This window comes from Mirounga angustirostris, unplaced genomic scaffold (assembly GCF_029215605.1).
Source record: "Mirounga angustirostris isolate CCGP_5_RB_7025 unplaced genomic scaffold, mMirAng1.0.hap1 SCAF_4, whole genome shotgun sequence".
Taxonomy (NCBI): domain Eukaryota; kingdom Metazoa; phylum Chordata; class Mammalia; order Carnivora; family Phocidae; genus Mirounga; species Mirounga angustirostris.
The window spans coordinates 87733764-87748478 of NW_026991712.1; the positions used below are offsets into that span (position 1 = coordinate 87733764).

Consider the following 14715-nt stretch of genomic DNA (forward strand, 5'->3'; position numbering starts at 1 on the left):
TCAGGGAAGACAGACAAGTAAAAGCACCATTGCAATACAGGGTGATAAGCACTATGAGAGAGGTAGAACAGAGTGCTGTGGGAGCATAGAATAAGAACATTAAAACCAGTCTTGGGGGTGGGTGGGTGGAGGGAAGGCTTCCTGGAGGAGACCACACTTGTGCTGCTCTAGGGGATGAGCAGGATGAGGTGGACAGGGGGCGGTGGGCTTTCAGGGCAGTGAGAAGAACCTATGAAGGCACAGAGGCAGCACACTTAGCTGTCAGTTCAGGAGTGTTTGGCAAGGCTAGGGAAAAGTGATCACGTGAGAGCGGGAAATGAGACTGAAGGGTGGCAGAGCCTGGACTGTGAGGACTCTGGAGTGTCCCAAGATGAGTCTGGTGTCTATGCTGCATGTTGAGAGGAACCAATGCCATTTTACCATGGGAGTGACACCATCAAGTCCGCCTTTAAAACCCCTTTGGTCACAGGGTGGAGAAAGGAGTGGAAGAGGTCAAACTGGGGACAGGAAGAAGAGTAAGAGAGTTTATTGCAAAAGAGTAGAGGCTATCTTTTTGGAAGGGGAGGGACCAGTAATTGGCTGGCTTATTAAAAGAAATCAGTTCAAACGAGTATTCATAAAAGTAACAATATTTCAAATATTTACTTAAAACATGTATGCTTACCAATATTTTGCTATATTACCTTTCTTGTGTAAATCACATGCATGATGACTTTTAGGATTTTTTTAAAAGAAATATTTATTTTAGAGAAAGAGGGCATGCACATGTGTCGCAGGTGTGAGTGGGGAGAGGAGTAGAAGGAGAGAATCTTCAAGCAGACTCCTCGCTGAGTGTGGAGCCCTACATGGGGCTCCATCCCACGACCATGAAATCATGACCTGAGCCGAAACCGACAGTCAGACGCTTAACCGACTGGGCAACCCAGGCGACCCTAGTTTTTGTTGTTGTTTTCTTTTTTTTTTAGTGGAGAATTTAAAGATAATTGTGGGACAATCTAAGTGAAAGATGCTTCTAGATTTTTACCAGTTTTTTCCCTCATTTGTTTATGGTTGTCTCAGATACACCTACATCAACTACAGTGATCTTCAGTGAATTTCCCTAATCAAGTCTTTGAAAATTCAATTTGGCTTTCATAAAGACAACCTTCTGTACCCATATTTTTTGGTTTATAGACTATTTAAATTTCAATTTTCAAAGAACAAGTACAACTGATATAAACAGATTTGGGAACAACCACAAATATGCTCTTAGTGAACACATGATTTCAATGATGGGGGCTCCCCAAGAGTTATCAGTTAGCCTCGGACATTTGCGGTTCTATGGTCATCAGTCAGCAGTTTTTTTTTTTTTTTTTTTAGAGGGAATAGGGAGATGGTTAAGTGAGTCAGTTACAAGAAAGGTCTGAAATAAAGCGACAAGGGTGGAGAGGACGGGATGCATATGCAAGAGTAAAACCCAAGAAATGATGACTAGATGTAGTTGTGAGAATGAAAGTCTAGGATCATCTCCAGTTTCCTGGTTTGGACAGCTGGGTGGATGGTGATGCAATCCACTGAAATTGGGAATGAATCAACAGGATCAGGTTCTGGAAGAAGGATATACAATTGAGCCTTGAACCACACAGGTTTGAACTGTACGGGTCCACTTACATGTTGATTTTTTTTCAATAAATATATTGGAAGACTTTTTAGAGATCTGCAACAATTTGAAAAAACTCATGAACTGCATAATTGAAATATCAAAAATATTAAGAAACAGGTATGTCACAAGGCATAAAATATATGTAGATACAGGGCGCCTGGGTGGCTCAGTCGTTAAGCGTCTGCCTTCGGCTCAGGTCATGATCCCAGGGTCCTGGGATCGAGCGGCGTGTCAGGCTCCGTGCTCCGCGGGAAGCCTGCTTCTCCTTCTCCCCCTCCCCCTGCTTGTGTTCCCTCTCTCGCTGTGTCTCTCTCTGTCAAATAATAAATAAATAAAATCTTTAAAAAAAATATTAAAAAAAATATATGTAGATACTAGTCTATTTTATTACTTATTACCATAATGTATACAAAAATCTATTATAGGGCACCTGGGTGGCTCAGATGGTTAAGCGTCTGCCTTCGGCTCAGGTCATGATCTCAGGGTCCTGGGATCGAGCCCCGCATCGGGCTCCCTGCTCAGCGGGAAGCCTGCTTCTCCCTCTGCCTCTCTCTCTCTCTCTGTCTCTCATGAATAAATAAATAAAATCTTAAAAAAAAAATCTATTATGTAAGAGTTAAAATTTATCAAAACTCAACACACACACTTACAGACTGTATGTGGCAGCATTAGCAGTCAAGAGAAATGTAAATGAGCATAAAAATGCAGTATTAAATCATAACTGTATAAAATTAACTGTAGCACATACTGTACCATAGCAGTTTTGTAGCCGCCTCTGGTTGCTATTGCAATGAGCCCAAATGTTGGGAGTATCCCAGTATCTGCACAAAACGTGTAATGCTAATACCACCATCTGAGCAGTTGCCTGGCTGGTAAATTGCATACTATAGTAAAGAGTAATCTCTTGTGGTTCTTGCTATTAGTAGTTGAGTTTGGGAGGGAGTCAAAAGTTCTGTGTGGATTTTCGACTGCGTGAGGGTCAGAGCCCCAACTCCTGTGTTGTTCAGTAGTCAACTGTAGAGTCCAGTTGAAAACATGTTGTGTTGGAGGCATGTGTTCCTTATGTGGGCATGCTCCTTGTTTTTTGGAGGATCCACCTCACATGTCTGATCCACTCTTCCCAACTCTTAGTTCTCGTAGTTTGGGTGGGGGTCCACCCCAGTTCTAAGGGTCAAGTACACAGTCCAAGCCTATGATGATCAGTGCACTGCATACCATCAGACCCATTGATTGGCCTGGGTGGGCACATGAAACAGGTCAGGGGTGGGAACAGCCCAGGAATTTAGAGAAAGACACCATCTCCTACGGCTGTGCTGAAGCCCAAGCTGTCCCTTGGCTGTTCAGTTACACGAGTCAATAAATTCCTGCTTTGCTTACAACAATTGAAATGGAATTTCTCATGACCGACAACAAGCTGTGGGACAGCCAGGTAGAGATGTTGGGTTCAGCAGAGGACTTGAGAATTCTCGAGATAGATTTGGGCTGGGGATATAGAAATGTAAGTCATGAGCATACAGATCAAAGCCATGAGTCTGGAGAAGGTTGCCCAGGGAAAATGCACTGTGTAGAGACCCATTAGTGTGAGTGCCATGAAAGGGGAAGCACGGAGCCTGATCGTTTGTGGGAGGGACGCTTCATCCCCACTTGGAATTTTGCGAGGCTTCCTGGAGAAAAAAACCATGTAGGCTGAGAAGGGAAGGGTAGGTGGAAACAGACCTGGGAATGGGTGTGGTGAGGGTGGGACAGAGTTCCGGGCAGAGAGCTCGGGCCAGGAGGTGAGAGAACCCCCTTGTGTTGAGGGAACTAAAGGTCACGATGGCTGGAACATAGTAAGTGCACGCATGAAGGCAGAGCCCGGGAGGCCCAGTGCACAGTGAGCAAAGTGGGGGTGCTGTGCCTGGCCTTCCATGCCCAAGAGCCCTGGGGAGTCCACTGAAAGGCGAAGCTGGAGAGCAACCAGATCAGAGGCTTCAGGAAGGTCTGGAGACGGGCAGGGCGAGAGGAGCGGAGCCACTGAGGAAGCTGCTGCAGTATCCAGACAGAGGTAGTGGTGCCTGGGTCGGGGGAAGCCTGGGGTGGGTTTGAGGGATATTTTGGTGAAGAATGAGATGAACTTGAGGGTTTGGGTGGATGTGACGAGTGACTTCCATGTTTCTGGGCAGGGCGGCTAGGTGGATGGAGGTGCCATTTCCTGAGATGGGGGCAGTGGAGGAGGGGCCAGCTGGGGGCTTGGGAGGATGGTGAATTCAGTTTGGGGTATGCAGATCCAGAGAATGTTTCTTGAGGAGAAGAATCCTCTCTGCCTTGGGCACCTGGGTGGCTCAGTCGGTTAAGCGACTGCCTTCGGCTCAGGTCATGATCCTGGAGTCCCGGCATTGAGTCCCGCATCGGGCTCCGTGCTCGGCAGGGAGTCTGCTTCTCCCTCTGACCCTCCCCCCTCTCATGTGCTCTCTCTCTCTCATTCTCTCTCTCAAATAAATAAAATCTTAAAAAAAAAAAGAATCTTCTCTGCCTTATTCATTCCCCTCTGCCAGATACACAGACCACCTACATTTTGTTCAATCCTTGAGTATGTGAAAGATACTGGTATTATTTTACATGGAGAAATCCAGGAGGCAGTGTCGGAGTTCAGGAGCTAGAGGCGGGTTGAGGAGAGAGGTATGTGTGGTCACTGGCCTCTACGGGTAAATGAAAACGGGTGGACAAGATCCACAGGCAGAGCGTGAGGCATGGGAGGCAGGCTTCGCACGTGGCCTGGAGTTGAAGGACCGTGATTGTCTGATGGGGTTCCTAGCCATGATCTTGTCCCTGTCAGCTCTGCTCCTCTTCCCCGACCTCTTAGGCTCTCCTTTGCTGAGTCTTCTTCCTCTTGCTACTGCCCCCCTTTCCAACTGAGGGCATGCCCCCAAGCCCTCCTGTTTCTCAAGCCAGATCTCTCCAGACTTCAAATTCAGATGCCCACTGGGCCTTGCCAACTGGACCTACTAATGGCACTTTAAATACAACAACCCTTATGAGCTTATCACTTGCTCCCCAAACTCATTGCAAATAGGAGGCACTTCAGAGAGTTGTTGATTTGAATCTTGGATTAAAAGCTTGGTACAGATTGGGTCTTACTTCTTTCCAAGTTTGAGGGAGCCAAGTAAGTAAAGATTTCTCAGTTAGTTCCCTGAGCCTGACGTCTTAAAGCCAGGGCCAGTGATTTCTTGGTAGAATAGCAAATGGGCCAGTAACCTTAGGGTGCCTGATGTTTTTTCATCTCTTCCCTGGCTCAGTGTTCATAACTTTTTAATTATTTTTATTATTTATTTGTATATGGGTGCACCTGCCAAGGGAATAATATGCAGACTTTCACGGACTACAGATTCTATCCCGTGCTGCTAATGAATTAAGGAACTTATCCAAATAGTAGTTACAGTTCTACTTGAAAACTTAGGGTCTTGCCAGCCTGAGGCACTGGTCTTCATTCTGGAATGTCAGAGCCAAACAAAAAATGGTCCCAGTAATGGTCTAATTCATTCTATTAATTTATGAAGGAAGAAACTGCGATCTAGAGAGCTTTTTACGAAGTTAAAACTCATGCAGATGGATAAGGAATCAGAGGGCCTCTAGAAACAATCACTTTCACCTGTGCTGCTTAGGGATCTGTGCCCCAGAACATGCTTCTCTTTGTCCACTGTATTTAACCCTGGGTCAGCCTTCCAGTCCTTCTGTCTAGGCACTTTCCCTGCTGCTTTATCAGAGGGCTTAGAAAATTAAGACCTTGACCACACTAGCCTCCTTTCCATTCCTCCAGCATCCTGCTCCTTCTTACCTCAGGACCTTTGCCCTTGCTGCTCCTTCTCCTGAAACTCCCTCCTCCATTTTTCCTGAGGTTTGCTCCATCTCATCCTTCAGATGTCAGCACACATGAGATCTCAGAAGAATGCCCTCCCGCAGCCCCCATTAACCTAACACACCACCTTGTAATCTTTCCTCCACAGGATTTATCACATTCTAGTCGTCTTGTTTGTTGCTTACTCATTCACCGTCTTTCCCTTCCACTAGAAAGTCAGCTCAGTGAATGTGGGACCTTGTCTGTCTTGCTGACTGTATCTTCAGAGCCTGTGACGGTGCCCATACTAGGGCACTGAGTGAGTTATGACAAGTTAACATCTCTCCATCAGTCTGAGTAATCTGGAATGATCCTGTTGGTATTGTGAGTCATAATTACATCTACACCCAGTGTGTATTTTCACTATTTACTGTGCAGCTCTGGGAACTGCTTCCATCATGCTCATTCCATTCCTCCCACGCTGCTTCCTCCCTGGCACAAATGTACTGACTCTTTAGTGTGTGCTTTAAAAAACGCTATTGCTTTATTAACTACCAGCAGGACTGGCCTGCACAGGGGGTGGTGGACGCTCTGGGCTCAGGGTCCGTGGAGGATGTGAGGAGGACGTGATGATTGGGAGGCTGTTTTGAAGGAAAGAGGTGGTCTGGAGGCCAAGGCCCAAGAGCCCCTCTGATTCACTTCCGGAAATGGGTAGACCTTGTAAAGGAGTCATGGCAAGCTATGGCCATGCCACCAATAAGATTAAGAAATTCTTGGAAATCTAGCTGCCCATCAGCATTGAGGTCCAGTTTCTTCATCATGCGATCAAGGACACCAGGGTCCTTTTGGTTCTGCAAAGAGAACAATAACCATCATAATGATACTATTACTATTAATAATACATTAATTTATATCACACTTTCTAAGATGCTTTCCATTATGCTGCCACATCTTAGTCTCACAAGAAATGTACGGTACAGGGTAGGGGTTAGTAACACTCCCACTTCCCAGACACAGAGACGGACTCAAACAGGTGAAGTGACTTGCCGAAGGGGAAGACCTGTGACCAGAACCCACGTTTTCTGGCTCCCGGCCCAGGGTTCCTCTGTGACGGTCAGGGATTGTGCAATTTCACAAAAGTAGCGGAACACCTTTTTCAAGTGTTGCATGCAACCGCAGTGTACGGACTATACGGAAGTGGAGTGATGCGAGGTGGAAAGCGGATGCAGGCCCCGATCTGCCTCCTCCTCCCCCACTCAGCTGAGCCGCCAACACATGACGCACGTACAGCCATTAGCTGCGTACGGCCATTTAAATTAGGGATTTAGAAAGTCAGTCCGAAAGTGGCACCTGCCACTCTTTCTCTCTCAGATACATAACATCTTGAAATCCCATGTGGCTCCCACATGGGATTGTGCAGATATGCAGAACATTATTTCCATCATCACAGAAAGTTCCATGGGACAGGGCTTCCCTAGAGGCTTTGGGATGGAGGAATAAAATTGGAAAACTATCCTATTACACCATTTACCGTTTCGTATGCCTTTTCCCTAAAGGAAAGAAAAAAATTACCATTCCCTGTGTCATGTAGTTTGGTAACTTTGATCTTTAAAATATATCTTATTCAAAGAAAAGAAGAAAAGGTCCTTTCACGGTCATGCAGAGCTCACTCAGAGGCCTAGGGGCTCAACCTTGTCTATGCAGGCCCCTGGCTCAGAGTGAATGAAAAGGAGGCGGAGTGTGGGGGTCAGCTGGGCCTTCACTTCTAGCCATTCTGCCAGTGTCTTATTTCGAGCTCTGGGTAGTTTGGGGGCCGGGGGCTGGGAGCAATACCTTTGTGAAGGCAGCCAGTTCTGTATTCATGAAGGTTAGGAACTCTGTCTTGGAGAGTGTGCAGTTGTTACCCTCCTTTCCAGCAAACTTCTGGAAAACAGCAATCAGAGACTCGATGCACCGCTCGGTCTCAGTAGGGCTGGACATTTTTGCCTTTAGAGAAAAGAAGTCAGGGCTCAGACAAGGGCTAGATGCTAGAGAACACTCTATAGAGAATCTCATACCTTCGTTTCGGGGCAAAGCAGTTTCCTAAAAGGCTAGGTCATTTTTTTAAGGGACGAGGGGCCCAGAACAAACACAGAGTCACATTCCGTGAGCCTCCTCTATTGGTTCCCATGTTTATTCCGGGTGAAGCATAGTGAGGGTACGCATGGAGCAGGTGAGTGTGTCTGAAAGCAGTAGACTGCCTTGCTGAGAGTGAGCGTGGCAGGTTTTACTGATGTTTCGAGAATCTGTGGGTAAACATATGTATAACTATACAGCCACAGATCTGTAAGCACACCATGCACTGTCTAGAGATTAAATAATCTCCTATTTTCTAAGAGAATATAGAGGCTGCCGGGATGAATGAAATGGCAGCTTTTTAAGACAATACTGGGGGGTGTCTGGGTGGCTCAGTCGGTTTGGTGACCGACTCTTGATTTTGGCTCAGGTCACATCTCAGGGTCGTGAGATTGAGCCCCAAGCAGGGCGTGGAGCCTGCTTAAGAGTCTGTCTGCCCCTTACTTAAATAAGTAAAAATAAAGCTACTTAAATACTACTTAAATAAGTAAAAATAAAGCTACTTAAATACTACTTAAATAAGTAAAAATAAAGCAATACTGAATTCTTGGGACTCTTGCATTTTCTAGAAGAATACTAAATGCGTAGTTATTATTGTGTGTGGGGTGGGAGATCTGAGAGCTTTTTGGATGTTCAAAAGCAGCTTTCATATCGAAGGTTAGAAACCATTAATTTTACATGCGAGGAAACGGAGACATGAGAAGGGAACTGACATAGCAGAACCACCCCGAGAATCTCAGCCTCCAGGTCCCTTTCTGCAGTTTTGGTCTTTGTTCCTTCTACTTCCAGATGCCACTAATTCCTACAGGAATGGCTGGAGGAACTTCTTTGGTCACTTCAAACCACAAAGGTGGATCTCAGGAAGGGAGCTCTTGGGTTGCTATTCACACAGCTCCCGACATCTACAGAGCTGAACCTTAGCTGTGGTAGCACCAGGAGAAGCTGGGGTCAATTCTGTGTGAGCTCTGCTTTCCTTGTAACAGAATTCTTCAGGGAAATCCTATTTTTCGGAGTCTTCGGGTCATTCCTGCTGGTACCTAGATCCCCTGGTGGTTTAGTCTGGCCACTGCAGGCTTTCTGGAAAACTTGCCAGCCATGCCCCTCCTTTGAGGCTTTATCTTCAGGTATTAACAATGATCTTTGTGGGGTTCCTGGGTGGCTCAGTCCATAAAGCGTCTGCCTTCGGCTCAGATGATGATCTCTGGGTCTTGGGATCAAATTCTGCATCAGGGTTCCTGCTCAGCAGGGAGTCTGCTTCTCTCTCCCTCTGCCCCTCCCATCACTCATTCTCTCTCTCTCTCAGATACATAAAATCTTGAAAAAAAAAAGATCTTTGTTTGGACGGTGACATTTGCAATTTAGCATTTAGCTTTTAATTTGGTCTTTTCGGGACTTCCTGGAGGCTTTCAATCCTAGTAATTAACGAGCTGTGGGCTATAATTAATGTAATTAATGTAATTAACGGAATGATCTGAGCCCTTAGCCACACAGCTTTGGGCTCCTTCCCTCTTCCCTCCTGTAGCCTTTTCATCGGCCGTTTCTCCAGGTGCTTTACCAGCTAGATGAGCTGCCTGATCTGTAAAGCCCCCTCGGAGGTGGTTCTAATGAACTCTTCTGGAGGTGGATTCTTTCCCAACAGTCATCTTGTTGGGATTTTTTCTTTTTTCTCAAAGAGAACTTTTTCTTAAGGAAAGAAAAATGTTTGCAGGTCCAGGGTTTGGGAGTGAAACAGAATACCATAGCCTGGAAACAGATGTGTTTGCTCAACCGCCTTCCTTATGGGAACTAAAATCTCACTGTCTTACCGATGTGTCAGTTGACAGGAAGAAGGTCAGCTGGGAGGGCAAGCCAGATAAGGCAGAAGGTTCCAGGCTAAGGAGCAAGGGCTTTGTGAGGCCTACAGATGCTCCTCTGCCCCCTTTCCTTGTGGAATTCAGACCGTTTTGCTTTTCTGGTTTCAAAGTGGCTTTCTGCCTTATTTTTTTTCCTCCTTAACATCAGGACTATAATTTAGACTATTTTTTTTTTCCTTCTTGAAACTGTTGCTATCAGCCACACATGGAAAAAATTAAAACCTCTGTATTTCTCCTCAGAGGTAATTTTCCAGAGCAAAAGAAAGAAACACAATTACCAAACTACTGAAACGGAATTGCAAGCTGGAGGGGGCCTGGGAGATGGTTCCAGAGAAGGGAGGCCCAGAGACAGGAAAGCTTTGCTCAAGGTGGAGCAGAGGCTGAGAGAGAGGAGAACCAGATCTCCTGCCTGGAGGCCAGCACTCCCCACCTGCATCCTCACAGTTGTATTTGGCACCATGATAAGAAGAAGAAAATGGTGTGAGATAACTGGATACCGTGAAAGAATTTTAAAAATGCATGCTAAATATTCAACATTTGAGGAAAGGGGGAAGAAAAAGTAATGTGAAAAAGAAGGAACACTTGAAAAAGACTCCAGCATTGCTGTTGTCATACTTATTTTTTTTAAGTAGGCTCCTCGCCCAGCATGGAGCCCAATGTGGGACTTGAACTCACAACCCTAAGATGAAGACCTGAGCTGAGATCGAGAGTCCCACCCTTGACCAAGTGAGCCACCCAGGCGCGCCTGCTGTTGTCATTCTTAACCAATGTGCTCCTACCCTCCTACTCCCCCGCCCCCCAAAGGATCCATAATGGCATCCACCTTCCGCCAGGACAGGACAATCATTCCAGATCTTCACCACCTATTGGTGCGGGGTCCACCTTTTCCAGGTTCCATGGGACACATGCATGGAAAGTAAAGAGGAGAAGAGTAGGCTGCGATAAAGGTTGACACACTAGAGCAGAAGGGGGCAAATTTGTTTGTAAAGGGTCAAACAGTAAATATATTAGGCCACTGTAGTCCATGTTGTCTCTGTCACTCTTTTGTCGCGGGACAGCAACCACACAGGCAACTCATTGGGGAACGGGCGTGGCCGTGTGCTAGTAAAACTTCATTTATGGACAATTAAGTTTGATTTTCGTATCATTTCACGTCTAACAAGTATTATTCTTCCTGTGATTTTCTTTCAACTACTCAAAAACGTAAAATCCATTCATAGCTTGGGGGGAGGGGGGAGACACAGAAACCCCATCTGGCCCCCGGGCGGAAGCTTATTTGACTCCTTTCACTAAAGAGGCCTTGGAGGAGGTAAATTTTGGAGGTAGTTTAATGCAAAAGTTCGAAAGAAAATTCAAAGTAGGTTGGCAGGAACTAGGAAGAGAAAAACAGATGACAACACGAGTCCCTGAAAGATGGTGCGTTCAGAGGAAAAGGGCAGGAGGAGGGGACTCGGCCTGGACGAGGCTCCTCCCACCGTCCGGGCTGCATTCCGACAGCTGAGAGCCGCTTCAGTTTCAGGCTCTTTGTGTCTTGGCCGGTTGCCTAGCTTACTGAAACGATTTTCCCAGGGCTCACTCAGACGGCTCAGTTCTGAGACGTGCCCTTTTCTGGTCTACAGAAACAATTAGAGCGGCCGGACGCCCCCTCTGCCCCACCTCTTTCACTTGTCTCCCTGGCTTCCGCGAGCCCAGGGCTGGGCCAGGGGCCTCCAGCCCTGGCGGGACCCCGCGACTCGCCCACTTCCCGGAGGAGGGGGATCGCGCGTGGCGCCACCCCGCGGGGACGCGGTGCCGAGCGCAGCCCCCTTCCCCAGCTCCGCACCTTATCGCCGCCCTGGAGCCAGAGACCCTCCGGTGGCCGCCCCTCGGCTGCTATCACAGCTATCACTAGGGCTGCTTCCTTCCTGCCTCTACCCCAATTCCACCCCCCCCCCCGCCGGATTTTTTTTTCCTGCCCTGCTTCCTGCCACGTCCACACAGAAATGAAAGATCAAGCGTGGTGGAAAGCACCGTGTGGCTCTTTTCATTGCAGAGCCTCGAAGACGAGAAAAAGGCCGGGCTTACCATGTGTTCGCGGGACGGGCGAGGGCCGTGCGTCCGGCGGCGGAGGCGCTGCGAGTTCTGGGCGGCGGGCTGCGGGCTCGGGTCTTTCTCGGCGCCCCGCCCCGCGCGCGGCCGCGCCCGACTCGCGCCCTCCCCTCCCGCCAGCCCGCCTCCGCCTCCGCCTCCCCCGCGCAGATCCCGACTTGTCCGCCCCGCCCGCGTTGCCCAACGCGCCGCTCACCCGGTACCCTCTGTCTCTTCCTGTCCTGTGGGCCTTGAAGATTTAAAGGACTTTTCTGAATTAAAGGTTTTGCATAGTGGTCTTGGGCGTGGTGTGCCCGTGTCCGTGGCTCTTTTCCGTGTACGAGCTCACTCTGCTCATTCAGGTTAGAGAGGCAAAAGGATCCTTTTAAAAACGTGCAATGCGGAGTGTGAGCCTTAATTGTACAAGTTCCCTAGAAGCCGGGCTGTCTATTCCTTCACACTAAAGTTGGCTAATAGAGTAAACAGTGGTGATTTGTGCCAATCAAATGGAGCACCATTGTCTCAAACTTCTCCCTAACCCGAGACAGTTAAACCCACAAAACTCCAAACCACTGCAATTAAAAGCTGACCCGTGTGAGTAGGGCGTTTATCTGTGTGCAGCTGGCAGAAGCTCCGGGTTCTAATAGTGGGCCTGTCACTTTATTGCAATGCTTTTGGCAAATCCCCTCTCTCCTCGGAGCTCTATTTCCTTATCTGTTAAAAGTAGTGATGTTGCATTTCCTGTTTCGTAAGACTGTTATAACTGTCTAGGGAAATGATGGCTTTGAGACGGCTTCAGAAACTGGAGTAGACATGAATGAAAGATAACGGCCCGCAGGGCATCGTGTAAATTGCTTCCTCGCACCCGCTGGTCACTTCTGAGCAAATGTGTGTCTCCCCTCAGCTACTCAGACGCGCATTTTCTTGAATCCACTTGAAAGCCCCACCGGAGCCCCAGACTCAATAATTAAAGAAATAACCTGTTTCTCTCCCATCTTCCCCTTCTCTGCTAATGGTAACTGCTATTCCGCCATTCTCCCGGCTTGAGAGCTTTGGAGTCAGGTTTTGACTGTAAATCCCTTTCTTACCCCCAAATCTTTTCAAGTGCCAACTGCTTTCACTTTTTTTTAAAAAAAGATTTTATTTATTTATTTGACAGAGACAGTGAGAGAGAGAGAGGGCACCCAGGCGCCCCTATCAGTTTTTATTTTTATACTCTCTTGGATCTGCCCCATATTTTCTATTCCCACCTCCAGGGCTCTTAGTTTAGGTTTTCATTCCCTCTTCCCTTCAGTTTCCTAACTGGTCTCTTGCACCTCTAGTCTATTCTTTTGACTGTGAAAAACACATTTTCTGGGGCACCTGGGTGGCTCAGTCGGTTAAGCCTTTGCCTTCTGCTCTGGTTGTGATCCTGGGGTCCTGGGATCGAGTCCCACATCGTGCTCCCTCTGCTCAGCGGGGAGCCTGCTTCTCGCTCTCCCTTTGCCTGTTGCTCCCCCCTACTTGTGCTCTCTTTGTCAAATAAATAAAGAAAATCTCTTAAAAAACATTTTCCTGCTGAACAGCTCTGATCAATTGCCTACTTAAAAAACAAACCACAACAAAAGAATGAAACAAAATGACTCCTCCATGCCTTTTATATAAAATAAAAACTTCTTAGCCTCTATCCGGATTGGAAAAACTTCTTTTACCAAATGAATGAATGAATTCTTCAACTTATTCATTTAACAAATATTTTTGGAAACCTACTATGTGCCAAGACCAGTGCTAGGCACAAGAGATACAAATATGAATATGAATGGTATAGTGCCTGCCTTTGAGGTGGTCTGTGGATAGACTTTTCCCTTGGTGGCTTGGGAGGTGTTCCATGGATGGCTTCTAGGGTCCACAAATACCCTAAATTGTCTGCATAAGAGATTTTCTTTCTGGGGAAAGATCTATGGTATTCATCTGATTCTCAGAAAAATCTAGGATTAAAAAATATTAAAAAATCTTTAGTCTATATGATTCTATTCGTGAATCATGGAACCTTTGATAACATAATCCTCTTTCAGGGAAAACACCTCACATACAGCCTCTGCTGTAGGGTCAACCCAGTTGGTGACTTTTTGCATGATTTGACCCTGTGCCTACTGTCACAGTTGATTGGATTGAGGTTAGCTCTGGACTCAAGGACTGCCAATCCATAGAATGGACAGTAGTGGATGTTTCATGACATGACATAGAAAGATGAACTGGGGCCATTCATCTTCTTGTCTTTGGGAAATTGAAGTTAGAAACACATAGAGAATTAGACATTCAGAAGAGCTGATGCTGAACATTTGTGTAGAGAGACCCATGAGGTCATGGCAAATCAGAATTACAAAGAAGTGGACACTATGAATAAATAGAAGCTATGAAGTTTGGATAGTGCGTAGAATAGAGGGGAAAATAAATGAATCATTAACTAGAAATAAAAGAAGTAGATACTTGGACATTAGCTGAGTTGTATAAACAGTGAAGCACTAAGAGTGAGAGCCTGTGGTCCAACTTCACTAGTGTTATTGTTCTTCCCGAACCTGGTTGTTCAGTTTTCCTGATTTTCTGTAAGATATTTATTGTTTCAGTAACTCATCTGCCCCATGAGGTAGCTTGAGTGAAACCAAAGAAAAGGGCTAAACCAAATAAGTATGAATTGTCTAGAACCAGGCTGGGGCATCAGTTCCTTCCAACTGGGCTGCCAGTGTTGGTAACTGCCCAGGCTTGTGCTGAAATGGGTTCATTACTAGGTTTTCATCAATGGGGGGAGAGTTTAGGATAGATGGCGGGCAAAGGTAGATTTGGCAAAGTGGGTAAACAGTGCATCAAACTAAAAGGCTAAAGCAGGCAAGAAGCTGAGGATGAGTGAGGAGGACTGGTAAACCAATAGCAACAGACTAAAATGAGGTACAGAGGAGTAAAAGGGCAATTCAGAAAATAAATGTGGAGACTTCTATAGTGCAGGCTAATCCATATGTGCTACCTGAACTCTGTGCAGCATTGGGTAGATTCTTAAATGGACACCATAGAGTGTGATAGACATAATAACCAGGTGTGACTAAGGTATGGTGACAACACTGGGAAGGAAATGAGTGGTGAATGCTGCGGGAGCAGGGAAAGCATCATGGAGGAAGTGCTGCCTGAGCTGGCTATCGAAGGATGCATGAGAATCCACTAGGCAGATGATGCGGTGGTGAGGCTAGGTG

At 46.6% G+C, this 14715-nt stretch overlaps 1 protein-coding gene across 3 annotated transcripts; it reads right to left on the reverse strand.

The window, feature by feature from the left end:
- Window positions 1-5969: 5969 nt before the first annotated feature.
- S100A11 (S100 calcium binding protein A11) lies at window positions 5970-11647 on the reverse strand. 3 transcript variants are annotated; one of them, XM_045896588.3, is made up of 4 exons: window positions 11489-11560; window positions 10248-10306; window positions 7290-7442; window positions 5970-6307 (listed from the first exon to the last, which is right to left on the reverse strand). In XM_045896588.3, the coding sequence occupies exons 2-4, from the start codon at window positions 10269-10271 to the stop codon at window positions 6152-6154; spliced, it is 333 nt and encodes a 110-aa protein (XP_045752544.1). In that variant the 5' UTR covers window positions 10272-10306; window positions 11489-11560; the 3' UTR covers window positions 5970-6151. The 3 variants fall into 3 exon arrangements, with proteins under 3 accessions (XP_045752544.1, XP_045752545.1, XP_045752546.1); XM_045896589.3 differs by lacking the exon at window positions 10248-10306 and having other exon boundaries at window positions 11489-11647; XM_045896590.3 differs by lacking the exons at window positions 10248-10306; window positions 11489-11560 and adding an exon at window positions 11247-11315.
- Between the last annotated feature and the right edge of the window lie 3068 nt (window positions 11648-14715).